This window comes from Phyllostomus hastatus, unplaced genomic scaffold, assembly GCF_019186645.2.
Source record: "Phyllostomus hastatus isolate PE091 unplaced genomic scaffold, TTU_PhHast_1.1 phas_contig_81, whole genome shotgun sequence".
NCBI classification, from domain to species: domain Eukaryota; kingdom Metazoa; phylum Chordata; class Mammalia; order Chiroptera; family Phyllostomidae; genus Phyllostomus; species Phyllostomus hastatus.
Genome location: NW_025333962.1, coordinates 888,253 through 907,736, shown reverse-complemented (window position 1 = coordinate 907,736; position 19,484 = coordinate 888,253). Strand labels below are relative to the sequence as shown.

The 19,484-nt window shown below is 41.9% G+C and overlaps 1 protein-coding gene and 1 pseudogene across 2 annotated transcripts; one reads left to right on the top strand and one right to left on the bottom strand.

Annotated features, from left to right (window-relative positions):
- The first annotated feature begins 1,504 nt into the window (after positions 1-1,504).
- LOC123826544 lies at positions 1,505-9,092 on the top strand (annotated as a pseudogene).
- A 1,406-nt stretch (positions 9,093-10,498) lies between these two features.
- On the bottom strand, positions 10,499-13,501 carry LOC123826568 (CD209 antigen-like protein 2). Of its 2 annotated transcripts, XM_045850552.1 has the most exons (8): positions 13,384-13,501; positions 13,172-13,249; positions 12,965-13,051; positions 12,600-12,659; positions 12,241-12,318; positions 11,846-11,997; positions 11,315-11,427; positions 10,499-10,919 (listed from the first exon to the last, which is right to left on the bottom strand). In XM_045850552.1, the coding sequence occupies exons 1-8, from the start codon at positions 13,451-13,453 to the stop codon at positions 10,730-10,732; spliced, it is 828 nt and encodes a 275-aa protein (XP_045706508.1). In that variant the 5' UTR covers positions 13,454-13,501; the 3' UTR covers positions 10,499-10,729. The 2 variants fall into 2 exon arrangements, with proteins under 2 accessions (XP_045706508.1, XP_045706509.1); XM_045850553.1 differs by lacking the exon at positions 13,172-13,249 and having other exon boundaries at positions 13,384-13,467.
- Between the last annotated feature and the right edge of the window lie 5,983 nt (positions 13,502-19,484).

Sequence of the window (19,484 nt, the reverse complement as noted above, 5' to 3'; positions counted from 1 at the left end):
CATTTTTCAGGCTGTTGAGCATCCTCACAATCATTCCTTTGAATTCTATATCTGATAAATTGCTTGCCTCCATTCCATTTATCTCTTCTCTGTAAAATTCTCTCATTCTTTCATTTGGGGCCTGTTTCTTTGTGTTTGTTTCTATGTATTAGGGAGATCAGCAAAGACTCTGATTTGAAGCTATGTCAGACCCTGCCTGTGACTGGCCCTGTGCACCTTGTTTGGAGCTGTAAGCAATCCACAGCATGTGGCTCCCTCTACTGGGCATGTTGAAAAGATCAGGCTGTACACCAAGTCAGGAGAGAACATTTGTATTGAAAAGCCACTGGAAATGTCTTGGATAGACCCACAATTTGGGTGGATCAGCATCACAGGAAATCACCAAGGTGGGGTGAACAGGGCTAGCCAAGTTGATGGAGACTCAGATATGGTGCCCACCTGCTGGCTCTGTGCGGGGGAGTGTTCAGAAAAGGAACCATGGCCTCTGTCAGCACTTCTATCTGGGAGAAAGCTCACCTCCCATCCCACACCCTGAAGCCAGACAGTTCAGTTCCTCTCCTGTGCCCCTACTTCCTTTTGAACTGCTGCCTTAGCACTAGAGCTTTGAACAAGTGTGTCAGAATAAATCCATCTGTGGGCCCTTTAAGAGAAACACCTGGGACTCTAGAAGTCTCCATCTCACTCAGCCACAATCTCCACTGGTTTTTATAGCCAGACACTTTGGGTACTTCTCTTCCTGGCACTGGAACCTTGGGCTGGGGACTCTGATTTAGGGCTGGGACCCCTTGCTCCTCAGGGGGGACTCTAGAGCCAAGATATCCATCCCAATTTTTAATTCAAGACCAGCCTCCTCCACATTTTTGCTCAGTGTCACTTCTTCTGTATATCTTTAATTATAGGATTCTATTCTGCTAGATTTCAGGCATTCTAAATAATGGTTGTTCAATAATTTAGTTGCAATTTTGATGTAGTTCTGGGAGGTTCCAAGTACCACATTTACCTACTGCCATCTTGACTGGAAGTCCTAGAATTACTTCTAATAATAAATCAATAGTGCAAGCCTCCTAAATTGAGTTGGGAAGAGTTCTCTCCTTCACACACCAGTCTGTGGATGTTAGCTGAAGTTATGGAATTTCTTTGAAGGCAAGATATTAAGACTCTGCTATATTCTGCCACAGGAAGAAACACACCTTAAGTCTCAGCTATTAGGATGACAGAGTCAATGCCTAAACACACTTTTGCCAAAACTGCTGCAAAGCTACCTTGCACCCAAGTTACTGCTGTTCCAGAACTTCAGGAGGGGAGTGAACATAAGAGAATTCAGGGAGGTGACTTTTCACTTTTAAGTCCCAGTCTAGGCCCCATTCATTGAGCTGCAGATGAGGACTCAGCAACCTCCCCCTAGAGCCCTCTTCACTTCATGACACTCAGTACCCCTCACCTGCTCTATCCGTGCCTCAGCCTTCCACAGGCTGTTTCCATGGAGGTAAAGGAATCATATCATATGTCTGCTACCCAGAACACCACTCTTTCATCCCCTTTGCTGATTCAAGTAAGGATGATGATCTGCTCCTGCTGGCACTGAGGATCATGTCCTATTCAATAGAGAAAAAGCAGGAAGTCCCTTGCTACTCTCCAAAGAATTGCTGATGAATATGATAAAAAGAAACTAGTGAAAGCATTTAAGAAGAATTTCACCAAGAAATCCAAGATGGCAGAGGGGTGAGTTGAGGCTACAATAACCTCCTCCCAGGACCAATCTGGAATTAGAAGAATATTGTGGAGAAATCATCTGGAATAAACAACTGAACAATAGCAGAAGAGAAGACATAACCATGATCACACAGAAGAAACAGCTTCACAACAACGTGACTGGTATGGAGTGCAGAGGAGACAAGAGAGGGTTGGCTGGGTTCCCAAGGGTAGCAGTTGAAGTGCCTGAGGAATATTTTAGCAGCTGAGGGGAACCCCATGAGAAGCGTAGGGTCTAAACCCCAAGCTGGGCTCCCCACCAACAGCACCAGATCCCGAAATGTACCCAGATAACATCTGACTGCAAAAAGTAACAGGTTTTCTCTCTGCCAAGAACAGACAGCTGGAGATGCAGATAGCCTTTTAAAGAGCCAATGCATAAATTTTCATTTGAAGCCACTTACCCTGGGCTTCAGCAAAGGGAGGGCAGAGTGAACTAGAGATGCCTGAGGAGAGACTGGGACTGGAGATTTGGAGGAGGGAACTGAGAGACCAGCCAACAGGATCCTGGTACGAAGTCATCTCCCATATTGCAGGAACCATCTTGCTGAGGCAGACTATAGGGAACTGTTTCATGTGGCATGGAAATGTAGCTCAGCACTCACGTGGAAAACCAGTGGGGAACAAGTGGCACATAGGACCACACCCATGGGGAGGTTTTCCTGTGGGGAATAAGGCCTGCATTGTACCTAGGCTGCTATGAGAAATGCTTTTGCTAAAATTCCTTCACCCTGGATTGAGGCAGCAAGGGCTTATTATGACTTCCTAAAATCTGAGCTAAACCTCCCAAGTATGGAGTGTGACCAGTTCAACCACTTTTCCCCTTGGTCTGCAACATTCTTCTCTTTGAAGTAATTAGCAACATTCTTTCCTTTGTTATTTGTAAAAGGTAATCCCCTGCAGTGAACTGTGCATAGTAAATGAGGACTACCCTCCATGTAATTTACCCAGAAAAGCAATAAAAGCCTGCCTAGGCAGGGATTGGGGGCTCTGGCCCTCTCACTCTCTCTCTCTCAGAGTGTCCATGCCATCCCTTTTTCTCTACAAGACTTCTGTAGTCCATGTGTATTTGTTCTCTAGCAGCAACAACACACATGGATCCTGAAAGCCAGGATCCGCCACAGCAGACCACTCCCCTCTGAGTGGCATCAGCCTCAGAGGAAGCAATAGCCCTGCCCACAGAAATTGCTCTGCCCCACTTGGGGTACTTAAACCTGACTGCTGATTACAAAGTGACTAGATTCACAACTGAAGGAGTCAGCCACAGATGGCAGATCCCTGGTAGTCTTGAACAGTCTGCCTAGTGCCACACTGGGACACCACCTGACATCCCCAGAGGTGAATCCAGAAAGAAAAAGAAAAAAAAAACAGTTCACCTGTACAACAGCATACATGACATGGTGAGCAGAGAGGCCCTCAGTCACCAGCCAGAGAAAAGGAGCCACCAAAGAATGACCCAACAAAAATCAAAATCCAACTACAACCAGTGAGCCAATATAAACAGCATAAAGGGCATCACAAGAGCATCAAGTTCAGGAGATCAAGGAAATTGCACCACTGAATCCCACAGATTTGCTACCACAGAAGTTAATGCCACAAAGATAGGAAGTCAAAGTAAATCAATCTAAGAAGTAGAAACAAACAAGAAGAGTCTCCCCTAAAATGGGGAGTCAAAGAAACAACCAACAATTGAAAGGAAAGGAGGAATCCCCAGAAAAAGTTATAAATGAAATAGTGGCAATTACACTATCAGACATTAAGTTCAAAATAATTGTTATAAGGAAGTTCAAAGAGCTCAGTAAGAACTACAAAGAACTCCAGGGAAGCTTCAGGGAACTTACTGCAAACAACATCACCATGAAAAATGACATAGAAACTATCAATAAGAGCCAGGAGGAAATGAAGAATACAATTTCTGAAGTAAAGAACACAGTAGAAGGAATTAAAAGCAGATTAGGTGAAGCAGAGGATCAAAGCAGCAAGATGGAAGACAACATAGGGGAAAAAAATCCCAGGCAGAACAACAAAAATTCAACAGAACTCTTGTTGAGTGAAAAAAGACTCAACAAGAATGAAGAGGATTTGAGGGAGTTGAAGGGCAACATGAAACATAATAATATCCATATCATAGGAATATCAGAAGGAGAAGAAGGGGATCGAGGCATAGAAAACCTGCTTGAAAAAGTAATGACAGAAAACTTCCCTAAAATGATGATAGAAAAAAATCATACAAGTACAGAAGGCACAGAGGGTCCCAATCAAGATGAATCCAAAGAGGCCCACTCCAAGACACATCATAATAAAAATGGAAAAAATTAAAGACAGAGAATATTAAAGGCAGAAAGGGAGAAACAGCTAGTAACATATCAAGGGAGCCCCAATAAGGCTATCAGCTGATTACTTAGCAGAAATGCTACAGACCAGTAGGGAATGGCAAGAAATACTCCATGTAAGGAAAAGCAAAGACCTGCAACCAAGACTACTCTGCCCAGCAAGACTCTCATTTAAAATGGAAGGTGAAATAAGGAGCTTCCTATACAAAAAAGGCTAAAAGAATACATCTCCACCAAACCAACATTGCAAAAGATGCTAAAGGGACTGCTTTAAGAAGATGAAGAAAAAGAGAGAGAAAGAGGAACACAAGAGCAAAAGAAAAATGGCAATGGATAAGTACCTATAAATAATAACCTTAAATGTAAATGGATTAAATGCTCCAATCAAAAGGCATAGGGTAGTTGAATGGATAAGAAAACATGACCTGCATAAATGCTGTCTACAAGAGACCCACCTCAGAACAAAAGATCTACACATGCTGAAAGTGAAGGAATGGGAAAAAAATATTCTAAGCAGTGTACCTGAAAAAAAAGCTGGGGTAGCAATACTTATATCAGACAAAATAGATTTCCAAAAACAAAAACCATAAAAGAGACAAATTTATTATATATTGACCATAAAAAGAGACAAATATATTCCATGTAAATATATACTATCTAAGGGAGCAATCCATCAAGAAGTTATAACCCTTTTAAACATATATGCACCCAACATAGGAACACCAAAATATATAAGGAAAATCTTGGAGGACTTCAAGTAAAATATTGACAGCAACATACTCGTAGTAGGGGATTTTAACACCCCCTTGTCAACAACGGTCAGATCTTCCAAGCAAAGAATCAAAAATGATATTGTGGCATTGAACAAAACTCTAGATCAAATGGACTTAAGTGATACATACAGAAACTTTCACTCCAAAGAAGCAAAATATACATTCTTTTCAAATGCACATGGAACATTTTCAAAGATAGACCACATCGTAACTCAACAAATTCAAGAAAATTGGAATCATATCAAGCATCTTCTTGGATCACAACAGCTTGAAACTAGAAACCAACCTCAAGGAAAAAATTCAAAGACATTCAAATTCATGGAGACTGAATAACATGATATTAAATAATGGATGGGTTAACAGTGAGATCAAGGAAAAAATCAAAAAGTTTCTGGAGACAAATGAAAATGAACACACAACAGCTCAAAACCTATGGGACCCAGCAAAGGCAATCCTGCAAGGGAAGTTTATAGTAATGCAGGCCTACATGCAAAAAGGTAGAAAATTTTCAAATAAACAACCTAACCCTACAAGAACTAAAGGAACAGCAAACAAAGCCCAGAATGAGTAGAAGAAGGAAATAATCAAGATCAGAGCAGAATTAAATGACTAGAGACTAAAGGAATAATTTAAAGGATCAATAAATCAAAGATCTGGTTCTTTGAGAAGATAAACAAAATTGACAAGCCTTTAACCAGAGTCAAGAAAAAAAGAGAGGACCTAAATAAATAAAATCAGAAATAAAAGAGGAGAAATTACAAACAATACCACAGAAATACAAAGGATTAAAAGGAATTACTGTGAACAACTATATGCCAAGAAATTTGAAAACCTGGGTGAAATGGACAAATTTCTAGAAAAATATAATTTCCCAAAACTGCATCAAGAAGAAACAAAAAGTCTAAACAGACCGATAACTGCTGGTGAAATTGAAGCAGTAATCAAAAACTCCCAGCACACAAAAGCCCTGTATTGAAAGGTTTCACAGGTGAATTTTACCCAACATTTATGGAAGAGCTAACTCCTGTCCTCAAACTATTCCAAAAAAATTCAAGAAGAGGGAAGATACCCAGACTCTTTTGATAAGACTACTATTATCTTAATTCCAAAACCAGGTAAAGACACAACAATGAGAGAAAACTACAGACCAATATCACCAATGGACATAGATGCTCGAGTCCTCAACAAAATATTGACAAAGCAGATCCAGCAATACATTAAAAAGATCATACATCATGATCCAGTGACATTCATCCCAGGAATGCAAGGATGGTACAATATTCACAAATCAATAAACATAATAAAACTACATAAATGAAATTAAAGACAAAAATCACACGATCATATCAATAGATGCTGAAAAAGCATTTGATAAAGTACAGCACCATTTATGATAAAAACACTCAGCAAAGTGGGAATAGAGGGGGCATTCTTCAACAAATAAAGGCCATATATCATACTCAATGGGCAAAAACTAAAAACTTTCTAAGATCAGGAACCAGACCAAGAAGTCCACTTTCACCACTTTTATTCAACATAGTGTTGGAAGTTCTATCCACAGTGATCAGACAAGAAAAAGAAATAAAAGGCATCCAAACTGGAAAGGAGGAAGTAAAACTGTCATTATTTGCAGACAACATGATAGTGTACATAGAAAACCCAATCAGCTCCACCAAAAAAACTACTCAATAATTGATTTTGGCAAAATAGTGGGATACAAAGTCAATATTCAGAAATCAAAGTTATTATTGTACACAAACAATGATATATCAGAAACAGAATCTAGGAAAAAAATCCCACTTACTATAGCAACAAGAAAAATAAAGTACCTAGGAATAAATATAACCAAGGAAGCAAAAAAATCTGTACTTGGAAAACTATAGAACACTGAAGAAAGAAATTAAGGAAGACACAAACAAATGGAAGCATATACTGTGTTCATGGATTGCAGGAATCAACATCATTAAAATGTCCATACTACCCAAAGCAATCTATAGATTCAACACAATCCCTATTAAAATACCAATGACATATTTCACAGATTTAGAGCATATATTTCAAAGATTGATATGGAACCAGAATCAAACCCAGATAGCCACAGTAATCTTGAGAAAAAAGAACAAAGTAGGAGGGATCACAGTACCTGATATCAAATTATACTACAAGGCCACTGTAATCAAAACAGTCTGGTACTGGTATAAGAACAGACACGTAGGTCAATGGAACAGAATAGAGTCCAGAAATACACCCATATCTTATGGTTAATTAATATTTGTCAAAGGGGGCAGAAGCATAAAATGGAGTAAAAATAGCATCTACAACAAATGGTGCTGGGAAACCTGGAATACTACATGCAAAAAGAAACTAGACCACCAACTTACATCACATACCAGAATACATTCAAAATAGACAAAAGACTTAAACAGAAGCCCCAACACTATAAAAGTCCTAAAGGAAAACATAGACAGTAAAATTTCAGATATCCCATGCAGCAACATTTTCGGTGATACATCCTCTAGGACAAGTGAAATAAAGGGGAAAAAAACAAATGGGACTACATCAAATTAAAAGGCTTCTGCAAGGAACTCCTACCCTTCAGGACAGTATGGATGGAACTGGAGAGTATTATGCTAAACGAAATAAGCCAGGCAGTGAAAGACAAATACTGTATGATCTCACCTATAAGTGGAACCTAATCAACAAAACAAACAAATGAGCATAATAGAACCAGAGACATGGAAATAAAGAACAAACTGACACTTACCAAAGGGAAAGGAGGAGGAGGCTTACATGGGAAAAAAGGGGAAGGACCATCAAGGAATATGTATAAAGGACCCATGGACAAAGACAATGGGGGTTGAGGATTGAATGTGGGAGGTGGGGGTGGGTAGGATGAGGGAGATTAATAAGGGGAAAATGGTGACAACTGTAAGTGAACAACAATAAAAAAACAAACTCTAAAAATATAAAATAAAATTAAAAGATTCTGCATGGCTAAAGAAAACGTCAGCAAAATGAAAAGGGAACCAACCATAAGGGAAAATATATTTTCAAATGATATCTCAGACAAGGGTTTGATATCTAAAATATATAAAGAACTCACATGACTCCACTCCAGGAAGACAAAAAAAAAATTTAAAAATGGGGAAAGGACCTGACAGACACTTCTCAAAGGAGGACATACAGAGGGCCCAAAGACATATGAAAGGATGTTCAGCATCACTAGCCATCAGAGAGATGCAAATTAAAACCACAATGAGATATCACTTCACAGCGGTCAGAATGGTCATCATAAACAAATCAACAAACAATAAGTGCTGGCAAGGATGTGGAGAAAAGGGAACCCTAGTGCAATATTGGTGGGAATGCAGACTGGTGCAGCCACTGTGGAAAACAGTATGGAATTTCCTCAGAAAACTAAAGATGGGACTGCCTTTTGATCCAGTGATTCCACTGCTGGGAATAAACCCTAAGAATCCTGAAACACCATTCAAAAGAACCTATGCATCCCTCTGTCATAGTAGTGTTATTTACAATAGCCAAGTGCTGGAAACAGCCTAAGTGCCCATCAGTAAATGAGTAGATCAAAAACTATGGTACATTTACACAGTGCAATACTACTCAGCAGAAAAAAGAAGGAGCCCCTACCCTTTGCAACAGCATGGATGGAACTGGAGAGTAGTATGCTAAGTGAAATAAGCCAGGCAATGAAAGACAAATACCATATGATTTCACTTATAAGTGTAATCTAATCAACAGAACAAGAGACACCAAACCTAATCAAACAAACAAGAAAAATATTACCAGAGACATGAAAATAAAGAACAAGACTGACAGGGGCCAGAGGAGAGTAGGGAGGAGGATAATGGGGGAAAGAAGGAGGAGGACCTAGTTAAAGAACATGTAGGAATGACCCATGGACATGGACAACAGCATGGGAATTGACAGTGGGAGCAAGGAGGGTGGGTGGGAAGGGCAGGGGAGAACAATGGGGGAAATTTAAAACAACTGCAATAGAACAACAATAAGAAAAAAGAAATAAAACAACATTTTTAAAAAAAAAAGAAAGAAATTTGCCTGCAATGGTACTGTAATTGAACATCTAGAATCTGGAGAAGTAATTCAGCTACAGGGTGACCAGTGCAAGAACATATGCTATTTCCTTGTGGAGACTGGACTGGCTAAGGATGACCAGCTAAAGGTTCATGGATTTTATGTACTTTTGGCTCACTGAAACTTGATATGGATTTTCCTTGCAATGAGTAGAATTTCCCTTTTATCCTTTGTTATCAGTTTAAAAACCTCACAGCTTGTATAATGTAACAATTTGGGGTCTGCTGTTAACTTGGATTAGTGTAACTCCTTCATGTAATAAACTGAAAAGAAAAAAAATACATACATACATACACACACACACAAACTGGCATGGTTGATCCAGTCTTAGCCCATCAACTTATCAGGTGTGGTTCCAGCCCACCATTCAGAGTGAGTCACATCAACACAACCTGAATTTGGTTCAGTTCTGCTAGGAAGACACCCTGAGACAAGGATTTGAATGCAAGGTGTGTCATCCTCAAATAACACTAGGAGGGAAGCAGGAAAGTGACACAGGGAAGGAAAGGACACCATTAGAAAAAGTTGGTGCTGCTGAGCAGGTGGCTGCTGAAGGCAGCTGGGGTTCAGTCCACTGCTGACCTCTGAGCAATCATATGGAATATGCGTCAATGGTCTAGGTCAAGAGCAGTGTTGGGTTATTGCCCCTAACACACCTCTGTCATTAAAATGTATTCCGTTCAGCACAACAATAATAAATATAACACCACATGGTGGGCAGAATAATGCCCCCTAAAGATGTCCATATCCTAATCCCCAGAACCTATGTGTGGGCTGTGCTGCATGGAAACACGAGAGTGAAGGCTAAAGATAGAAATAGGGTTCCTAACTCACTGCCCTTAAAAATAGTAAAATCATATAGAATTATCTGGTGGTCCCAATGTAATCAAAAAGGCCCTTTAAATGTGAAAGAGGAAGCAGAAAGGTTAGAGTTTGAGCAATGCAAAGGGGGAAAGATTCATGTTGGTGGTCGTTTTGAAGCTGGAGGAAGGAGCCACTGGCCAAGAAGTGCAGACAGCCTTTGGAAGCTTGGAAAAGCAAGAAAACAGATTGTCCCCTAGAACCTCCAGAAAGGAATGCAGACCTGCCAACACCTTGATTTCAGCCCAATGAGACCCATCTTGGGTCTGACTTCCAGAACTGTTAAGATAATAAATTTGGGTTGCTTCAAGCCGGTAAGTTTGTGGTAATTTGTTACAGCATCAATCAAAAATGAATACACACACCCAAAGTAATGTCTTTTCAAAATGTATATGGACAAAATCATAAAACTTTGCTGAAGGACATTTTAAAGGTGCCTGAATAAATAACTGGCTCATGAATGCATGAGTAGATAGATATATACATGCATGTGTATATTCCCAACCAAAATTACAAACTGATTCAAAACTATATCTGGGAAATAAAATGCACAGTAGTAGAGGGAAACATTGAGAGAAGACAATGTCCTAGTGTTTGTCAGCCATATTATAGGACTATAGTAATTGAAACAATGGCAAAAGAATATACAATAAGTTCAATGGAAAGTATCATGCAGTGTGTGACTTTATTAAGAGGAGGTCATAGGGGCTAAATGGGAGCACTAAGATTATCAATAGAAGAAGACAGATGGTCTATAGCCTACGGAGGGAGGGACCTTCAGGGAGAAGAGGGTCTCAGAATCTCAGTATCTGAAAAACCTCAGTTCCTGTGGGAGTGGGGGGGACATGCGTGGGGGGCCAGAGAAGGGCTAGCAGAGTGCATGCCCAAATTGCTTGATCACTGGGGACCATCCAGGGGCATGGGTTGGGTAGGGGACAGAGGCCCTCTAAGGCCTGGGCACAGCCCTGAGGGCTTCTCACAGATCCAGAAGACTTCTGCATTACATTTCTTATCATTCCAGCCATCATTGTACAATTCCACACAATCTTCATCTCCTTGATTGTTAGGTTCCCCTTGTTTCCAGAAGCTGTGAACACATTCAGAAACATGAGTCCCCTCCCCCACCCAGAACCCATCCCCAAACCCACTAGTCCATGGCTTTTGATGGCAAATTTCCAAGAACCAGCCAGAGGATGGTGAATTCAGAGGTAGGATTTTCAAAATGTGGGTTCAAACACCACCTCCCTCAATCAGCTCTGGCAAAATGAAAATAAAGATTCCTGGGCCCGTACATAAACTTAGAGAGTCAGAACCACCCCCTCCCCGACCCTGCCACCCCACCACAGGTAGATGCAGGACTCTGCATCTCAATTCACTTTCTCAGGTGATGCTTTTCAATCCCAGAACCTGAGCACCCTTGGTTTGGGGTACAAATCTCTTCCCTACCCTTCCCCTCCCAGGCCATTGTTGCTGGGAGGTCACCTGAGAAGAAGGGAACTGTTATCCACCCATTTCCAGGACCCTTCATTGTGGTGGTCAGTGAGGCCAATCCAAGCAGGCTTATCGTTTCTGATATTCCAAAATTGCAGGAATTTCTAGGGGGGGAGGATATCGGGAGGAAGTTTTGTGAAGGCCTCCCATTCTATGTCTGCCCACATTCCTGTGGTCCCCTGCCTCCCACAGAAGCCTTTCTGTGGTCTAGCCTGTAGCCCCTACATAAATTGTATGTGTTCACATGTACATTAATGCTGTGAATGTGTGGGAATGTGTCAACTTATGTCTCAGTCCATTTATGTGTCAAAGGAGGGATTACTCTGAGTTTCCTTTCTTTCCATACATGGGCTCCTTTCACATGACCTTCCTAAGTCCATCATGATTCCTCACCCAGGAAGCCTTCCTTGACTTCATCTCCCCCTGCACCTCCATCTCTCAGGGAGCAAATGAGGGCAACAGGAAGTTTTTTGTTGACCAGTTGCCTGGCCCAGCCCCAGACAGGAACCAGGCCCAGTATACCTGCTCTTCAGCATTGTTGACAACCACCAGCTTGGCATTCATATCCTGACAGGCAGAGACAGAAGATTTCCAGGTTCTTTGGGTCTGGGAGAAGGCGTAGCAGTTTCCCTGGAAGAAGTCCCAGTTCCAGGGGCAGGGACGGCACAGGCCAGCTGAGGAGCAGGGGCAGGGTTGGGTTCACCAGCTGGGGAGATGGGCCAGTAGGCTCCTAGGCCCCCAACACCAGCATCAGATCTGCAGTCAGGCCCCTTTGTGCAGCCTGTCAGCTCAGCCCCCAAGAAAGCCACAAGAAAGTTCCCATCCCCACTCTGCAGATTCCGGACTGGTAGCCATGGAAGGTGAGCCTCAGGGCTACCTGTGACCCCACAGCTCCCTTCTTGGTGTGTGAACCTTACTTAAAGTGTCATTCATCCAGGCCAGCTGCTGGTGAATCTCCTCCAGATCTGATTTCATTGGCTCCTGCAGAACAACTCCTGGATGAAGAAGACTTCAGTTATTAAGCATTTCCTGTGTGTTTGGTGCAGAGAGTGCCTCATCTCTCCCTCTCATAGTGACCATGGCAGCCCATTATACAAATGAGAAAACAACCTTAGGGAGTGACTTGCCCAACATTGCAGGCCCCCAGGACCTCACACAAGTATCCAGTCCCCTCCCCCACTTTATCTGCCCTCCTTTGTCCCACAGCAGTGTTTCGTCCAAGGTCACACAACTCAGAGCCCTCTCTCCCACTACAGAACCCAGCCTCCAACCTCACCCGGGCTGCAGCTCCCCTGATGCTCCATCTCTCTTGGCAAGGATTGTTGGATCCTGGAGACTACAACAGAGCAGAGAGTTCCTCCTTTATGCGTGCCCACTGTATACCTGATCCTGCACCCAGTTCAGTTGCAAGGTCTCTGAGAACCTAGCCCATCCCACAAACCCACCAGGAAGAAGATGAGCTGCATTTCACAGATGAAGAGACAGAATCGGAGAGGTAATAATCAGCCCACAGTCACACATGAGGTGACAGCATCCCAACATCCCTGCCCTAGTGGTTCTGAGGACTAGAAAAGGGCAAAGACCATCCCAGAAGGAAAACCCCAAAGGACTCAGGACTCCTGGCCCCAGCCCCTGACTCACCTTGAACCAGGGTGATCAGCATGAGCATGAAGAGACCCAAAGAGATGAGAAGCAGCATCAGAAGCAGAGGAGCCTGGGTCAGACATCCTGCACAAAAAGCAGAGCTGGGTGCTAGAGCCAGACCCTGCCCCACCCACCCATGCTGGAAGGGGCCACCCAGCTGCCCTGTTCCCCAAGTACCTGCTCCTGAGCCACCCACCCCAGTACCTGGCAAGCTTCTTAAGATCCTGGGTAGCCCAGGGTCTTTCTCTGCTGATCTCTTGCTTTGGAATACCTCCCTCTCCTCTAAACAGGACAGAATACATTTAGCTGAACTTCAAAGCCTGCTAAGCCCTGCTGGAGACCAGACCCTCTCCCCTGCTTGCAGGCTGGAGGCCAGACCTGGAACCCCCAGGACCCTGGAGCCCTGCCCTCCCCACCATCACGCCAGAAAGGGGGCTCAGCCTCATCAAGGCCATCTGGCTCCTTGGGGACACACATCTCCGCCATTCTCTTCCCTTCCCTGTTCTGTCCCACTCTGCTCTAGCCTGTGGTTTTTATAGCCTCATGTATTGCCCTCAGCAGCCCCTCCTCTGTTCTTCCAAAACTCAGGAAGAAGAACAAGGAACCTACGTGGGGACATCACTTCCTCTCAAGAAAGTAGGGGGTAGAAATGAAATGCCTGACACAGCTATGAGACAAGTCATTTGGGGGTTGGCAGAAGCTTTGCAGTGAACACTAGCGCCAGAAGGCGCTGCTCCAATCCCTACCCAGTAGTGGGACCTTCAATTCCACCTTATCAGAGCCTCAGTTTCCTCAGCAGTAACATGGAACAATTACTCTCCCTCTGATTGTTATTGTGAGGTCTAATACAGTGCACTAGTAATGGGTATGAATTTCCTACCCCCATGATAAATACTCAGTAGTAATAACACTTAGCCCATGTGCCCCCAGCACCCTGTGCTATGTGTTCTCCCTCGCTGCAACAAATAAAACACCACAGGTGTGCTCTTGGTGATCTTTGAGGAGCACTAACAATTCTCACAATAACCCTATGAAAAAGGTACAGTTATTGAGGGAACAGAAACAGAGAGGACAAGCAACTTTCTGGGGTCACACAGTTTATAAGTGATAGGGCTGGGAGTTAGACCTCAGGCAGGTAGACCCCTGAGTCCCTGCTTAACCACTGCACAAAGCAGTACCCTTTTCCCTGTTGTAATTACTAAGTGCTTTGTAGAGAGTCACTTTGAAACTAACATATCAAGCTTTGGATTTATGTATGGACTCCTAGTTTCCTATCCAATACAATCAATTTTATGTTACTTACTACCTTTAATTCTAATCTGAAGTCAATCTGTGTGCAACAGTGGGGCAAAGGGGAAATGGCCACCTTAAGGAGAAGTTATCTTCAGACAGAAGAACGAAACAATATTCTTTACCTACAGGAGGATTGGGCTGGAGCAGCACAGATGACCTAGCAGTCTGAGCAAATTATTCTTTACTACCAGACTACTGTTACAGTGCTTTTTCATAGTATAACTTACATACTAATGATTGACAAAACAAAGGGATGAAGAATGAAATAGTGCCAGGAGCCATACTTCCTAATGGTTTTGTGGCCAATGATTGCTTAAATCAATACTGTCACCAGTTTTATATTTATCTCGATTGTCATGCCACTGTGGCTGTCACTAACAAAAAAAATATGACTATATATTAAGGAAAACAGATAATCATCAACCAGAAGGCTTTGATATGCTTGCTAAGGACAGTGAAGTTGGTCACAACAAGAAACTTAAAAATGAAATGAAATCTGGACACAGAGATGAAGTTGGTTCGGTTCATATCTACATTTATATACTCTATAGACAGCATATTAGATCACTTATTATTTTATTTTTAGTTATATTTTATTGATTATGCTATTACAGTTGTCCCAACTTTTCCTACTTTGCCCCAATCTACCCAACACCCCCCACTCCCTCTTTAGACAATCACCACATCATTGTTCATGTACATGGGTCATGAATATATGTTCTTTTGGCTACTCCATCTCCTATAATGTGCTTAACATCCCCATGGCTATTTTGTAACTACTTATTTGTACTTCTTTTTTTTTTTTAGATTTTACTTATTTATTTTTAGACAAAGGAGAAAAGAGGGAAAAAGGGAAAAAAACATCAGTGTGTGGTTGCCTCTCATGTGCCCCCTACTGAGGACCTGGCCCACAACTCAGGCATGTGCTCTAACTGGGAATCAAACCAACATCCCTTTGGTTCACAAGCCAGTGCCAGTGCTCAATCCACCAAGCCATACCATCCAGGGTAACCTAATTGTACTTCTTAATCCCCTCACCTCTTTACCCATTCCCCTGCACCTCCTCCCATCTGACTACCATCAAAATGTTCTCTGTATCCATGATTCTGTCTCTGTCCTTCCTGTTTGCTTAGTTCATTTTTTAGATTCATCTGTTGATAGATATGTATTTATTGCCATTTTATTGTTCATAGCTTTAATCTTCTTTTTCTTAAATAAGTCCCTTTAACATTTCATATAATAATGGTTTGGTAATGATGAACTCCTTTAGTTTTTTCTTGTCCAAGAAGCTCTTCATCTGCCCTTCCATTCTAAATTATAGCTTTGCTGGGTAGAGCAACCTTGGTTGTAGGTCCCTGCTTTTCATGACTTTGAATATTTCTACCCAATCTCATCTAGCCTGAAATGTTTCTTTTGAGAAATCAGCTAACAGTCTTTTGGGAACTCCCCTGCAGGAAACTAACTTCTTTTCTCTTGTTGCTTTTAAGATTCTGCCTTTATCTTTAACTTTGACACTTTAATTATGGTGGATCTTGGAGTTGGCCCCTTTGCATCCATCTTGTTTGGGACTCTCTGTGCTTCCTGGACTTGCATGTCTATTTCCTTCACCAAATTAGAGAAGTTTTCTTTCATTATCTTTTCAAATAGATTTGCAATTTCTTGCTCTTTCTCTTCTCCTTCTGGCATCCCTATGATGCTAATGTTGGACCTCTTAAAGTTGTCCCAGAGGCTGTTTACACTATCCTCATTTTATTGGATTCTATTTTCTACTTGTTGTTCTGATTGGTTGTTTTTTGCTTCCTTATGTTCCAAATCATTGACTTGATTCTCGGTTTCATCCACTGTACTATTGTTTCCCTGTAAATTGTTCTTTATTTCAATTAGTTTATCCTTCATTTCTGACTGGATCTTTGTTGTGATGCTGAGGTCCTCACTAAGTTCCTTGAGCATCCTTATAAGCAGTGTTTTGAACTCGGCATCTGATAGATTGCTTATCTCCAATTCTTTTAGCTCTTTTTCTGGACTTTTGACCTGTTCTTTCACATTTGGGCCATGTTTCTTTTTCTTCCCATTTGGCAGGCTCCCTGTGTTTTTTCTATGTGTTAGGTAGAGCTGCTTTGATTCTGTGCATTGATAGTGGCCTAATATAGTAGGTGTTCTGTAGGGTCCTCACTGATCACCCAAGCTGGGTACTAGAGATGTGCCCTTCATGTGGGCTCAGTACACTCTCTTCTTGCAGTTGAGTCTTGATTGCTGTTGGCAGGTCAATGAGAGGGATTTACCCAAGCCAGTCAGCTTCAAAGACTGGCTGTGACCATTGACCACTGACCTCTTTCCTCTGTGGAGAATCAGCTGTGTGGGGGCAGGGTGGTGGTGCTCTGACATAGTCTGTAGCTGCCCACCTGGGTCTTCATGACCTGTTTCCACCTCTGGGTGTGCAGGCTCTGGGATTTCCCAGGTGGTGCAGCGCAAGTTCAACCCCCACCATGCTTGAGCTATAAACCAATCTGAGATGGCTGCTACTTGTGCAGGGCTTGCCGATTCCTAGGCCAAGCCAAGCTGTGAATCTAGACTGGCTGCTGCTATTGCCAGGCCTGAGGCTCACTGAGGCCAACTGTTGCCTGTTTGAGAGGGTTTAGGAAGTTGTGAAGCATGAGCCAGGACCAGCCCACATGGAAAAGCGGCTTGGGTGGGCCGGTAACTTTGGTGAGGTGGAGTCTCTGGTGATCTCCAAGGTGGGTCAGACACTGTTAGCCAGGTTGATAGAGTCTCAGATATGGCACCAGCCTGCTACTTCTGTGGCTCTTTTGGAGGAGGGTTCAAAAAAGGGACAATGGCCTCTGAATGCCTTGATATCAGACACTTCAATTTCTGTATGCCACTGGTGTCTTTCAAGCTGCTACCCTGGTGCTGGAGCTTTGAAGGAGTGAGTCTGAGTAAGTGAGTACTTGTATGGGTTCTTTAAGAGGGACTGCTTGGGCTCCAGAAGTTTCTTCCACCAACTAAATCCCCACTGGTTTTTGCAGCCAGAAGTTGTGAGGACTTATCTTCCTGGCACTGGAACCCTGGGTTAGGAGCCCTGGTGTGGGGCTGGGATCCTCACTCCCAAGATATCCCGCCTGAATTTTTATCTATCCCACATTGGTGGGGGGCCAGCACATTCCATGTCTGTGCCTCTCCTACTAGTCTGGGTGAATGTGGTGTTTAATTCCGTATTTGTCAGAGTTCCATTCAATTTGATTTCTGATGGTCCTGAGTGATGGTTGTTCTATATTTATTTTAGTTGTAATTTTGATGTGGTTGTACAAGGAGGGAAGTCATGTCTGCCTATGCTGCCTTCTTGACCATAAGTGTCCTAATTAGATCATTTTTTTATCCATCTGTCAATCTCTGCCTTTGAATTGGAGAGTTTAACCCATTTATATTTAATGTGATTACTGATAAGGTAGGGTTTATACCTACCATTTTGCTATTCATTCTTTATATGCCCTATGTCTTTTTGTTCCTTGGTTCTTCCATTGCTATCTTTTTTTTATTAAATAGATGTTTTCTAGTTTATCATTTAAATTTTCTTGTTTCTTTAACTATTTATTTTTGAATTATTTTCCTAGTGCTTATCCTGGGAATTACTATTAACATCTTTGTTTTAATAGTATGCAAAACTTTGCTACTATATCGTTCCATTTCCCCCTCCCTTTATGTTGCTATTATCACAAATTATATTTTTATACATGTGTGCTCATCAACTTTAATTTCTAATTATTATATTATACAGTTGTCTTTTAAATCACATGGGGGGAAGGAGTAACAAACAAAAATGCATTTATACTTGTAGGAGACCATTCTACATGGTGTGGGCCCAGCTCCCACTCGGAGATGCACAGGACCCACACCCATGGATAGGTTCTCCTGTGGAGAATCAGGCCTGCAATGTGCCTAGGCCACTTTGAGTCTTGCTCTTGCTAAAAAATTCCCTCACCCTGAATTGAGGACATTTACTGCAAAGTAACTTCCTAAAATCCATGCTAAACCTTCCAAGGATGAGTGTAACCAGTTCTACCACTTTTGCCTTTTCATTTGCAAATATCCCTCTTCTATGATGTGATTAGCAGCATTGGCTCCTTTGTTTTCTGTATAGGGTAACCACCTAAAGTAAACCTGTGCATAGTAAATGAGGACCATCATGTAATGTGCCAAGAAACCCAATAAAGGCCTGTAACAGCAAGGGCCAAGGCTTTTGCTCCCCTTGAGAGAAAAGCCGTGCTTTCCCTTTTCCTCCACCAGACTCGGTAGTATGTGTGAATGTCTCATTTCATCCATAATGACAGAGACACTGCAGGCTGATGTCTGCATCAATATTCTCTATTATAGTTACCTATATAGATTCACATTTCTGTCCTGAAAGACTCCCTTCATTTATTTTATTGTGGTAAAATATACATAATATAAAATTTACCATTTAAACTATACAACTCATTGACATTTAGTACATTCACAATGTTGAGCAACCATCACCATCTAGTTCCAGAACATTTTCATCATACCAAAAGGAAACTTCATACCATTTTAGAAGACACTCCCCATTCCCACCTCCCCACAGAGCCTGAAAACCAAATCTACATTCTATTTCTATCAATTTACCTATTATGTTTCATATAAATGGAATCATACAGCATTCTTTGTGTCTGACTTCTTTCACCTAGCATAATGTTTTCAAGGTTCATAATGTTGTCACATATCATTAGTTTATTCATTTCTGTAGCTGAATAATGTAGTTTTTCTGGATATAGGATTCTTCATTGACAGATTTTTTCTTCTTTCAGCATTTTAAATATGTCTCCCCTATGGCCTCATTGGTTTCTGATGAGAAATAAGCTGTTGATCTTACTGGGGATCACTTGTACATGATGAGACATTCTCTCTTGCTGCTTTCAAGATTCTTTCTTTTTCTGTCTTTGTCTCTCTTAGTTTTTCTGGATATAGAATTCTTGATTGACAGGTTTTTTTCTTTCTTCTTTCAGCATTTCAAATATGTCTTCCCACTGTCTTCTGGCCTCGTTAGTTAGTTTCTGGTGAAAAATAAGCTGTTGGTCTTATTGAGGATCACTTGTACATGATGAGACATTTCTCTCTTGCTTCTTTCAAAATTTGCTCTTTGTCTTTAACAGTTTGATGACTATGTGTCTAAGTGTGGATCTTTTTCAGTTTATCATACTTGGAAATT

Bases quoted from the DNA above. Each gene is read 5' to 3' on its own strand.
- LOC123826568 (XM_045850552.1), bottom strand. From the start codon at position 13,453: ATGGCGGAGATGTGTGTCCCCAAGGAGCCAGATGGCCTTGATGAGGCT. The intron at 13,052-13,171 runs GTACTGGGGTGG...CTTTTTGTGCAG, and splicing joins GATCTTAAGAAGCTTGCCAG to GATGTCTGACCCAGGCTCCT. The intron at 11,998-12,240 runs GTAAGGTTCACA...CCTGCTCCTCAG, and splicing joins CTGGATGAATGACACTTTAA to CTGGCCTGTGCCGTCCCTGC.